The sequence below is a fragment of the Meleagris gallopavo genome, chromosome 29, assembly GCF_000146605.3.
Source record: "Meleagris gallopavo isolate NT-WF06-2002-E0010 breed Aviagen turkey brand Nicholas breeding stock chromosome 29, Turkey_5.1, whole genome shotgun sequence".
NCBI classification, from domain to species: domain Eukaryota; kingdom Metazoa; phylum Chordata; class Aves; order Galliformes; family Phasianidae; genus Meleagris; species Meleagris gallopavo.
In genome coordinates, this window is record NC_015039.2 from 515,479 (window position 1) to 515,927 (window position 449).

At 62.6% G+C, this 449-nt stretch overlaps 1 protein-coding gene across 1 annotated transcript in view; it reads left to right on the forward strand.

Annotated features, from left to right (window-relative positions):
* The window catches only part of FMNL1 (formin like 1), a 10,213-nt gene that overhangs the window by 5,457 nt on the left and 4,307 nt on the right, over positions 1–449 (forward strand). The window contains exons 14-15 of the mRNA XM_031557027.1: positions 1–155; positions 395–442. Coding sequence (XP_031412887.1) covers positions 1–155; positions 395–442 — 203 coding nt within the window. The remainder of the gene's footprint in view (positions 156–394; positions 443–449) is intronic.

Below are 449 nucleotides of genomic sequence, written 5' to 3' on the forward strand. Positions count from 1 at the left end.
GGCGCTGGAGCGGCGGCTGGCGGAGCTGGAGGAGAAGGGGTTAGTGCAGATCCTGCGTGGGCCCGATGGAGACGTCGCCATCGAAATTGTCCCTGTCGTCATAGAAACTACAGCAGCCCCCATGGTTACCGGAGAGGCCACCGCCACCAGCACAGGTACCATGGGTGCAGGGAAATGGTGGCTGCCTGCCGTGTCCCCGATGTCCCTCATCTCATGTTTGGGACAGGTGGCATGGAGGAGGAGTAGCAGTGTGTTTGGGGCGCAGCAAAGGACACTGAGGTGGGGGGTGCGGGGATGTGCCCAGGGATGTGGGATCACGTGGTGGCAGTGGGATCTTGGCAGTGTCCCCGTGTCCAGCTGCAGCGTCAACTCACGCACTTCTTTCTGTTTGCAGATACTCCGGCTCCAGCTCCATCTCCTGCCCCAGCACCCGCTGCCCCACCACCACC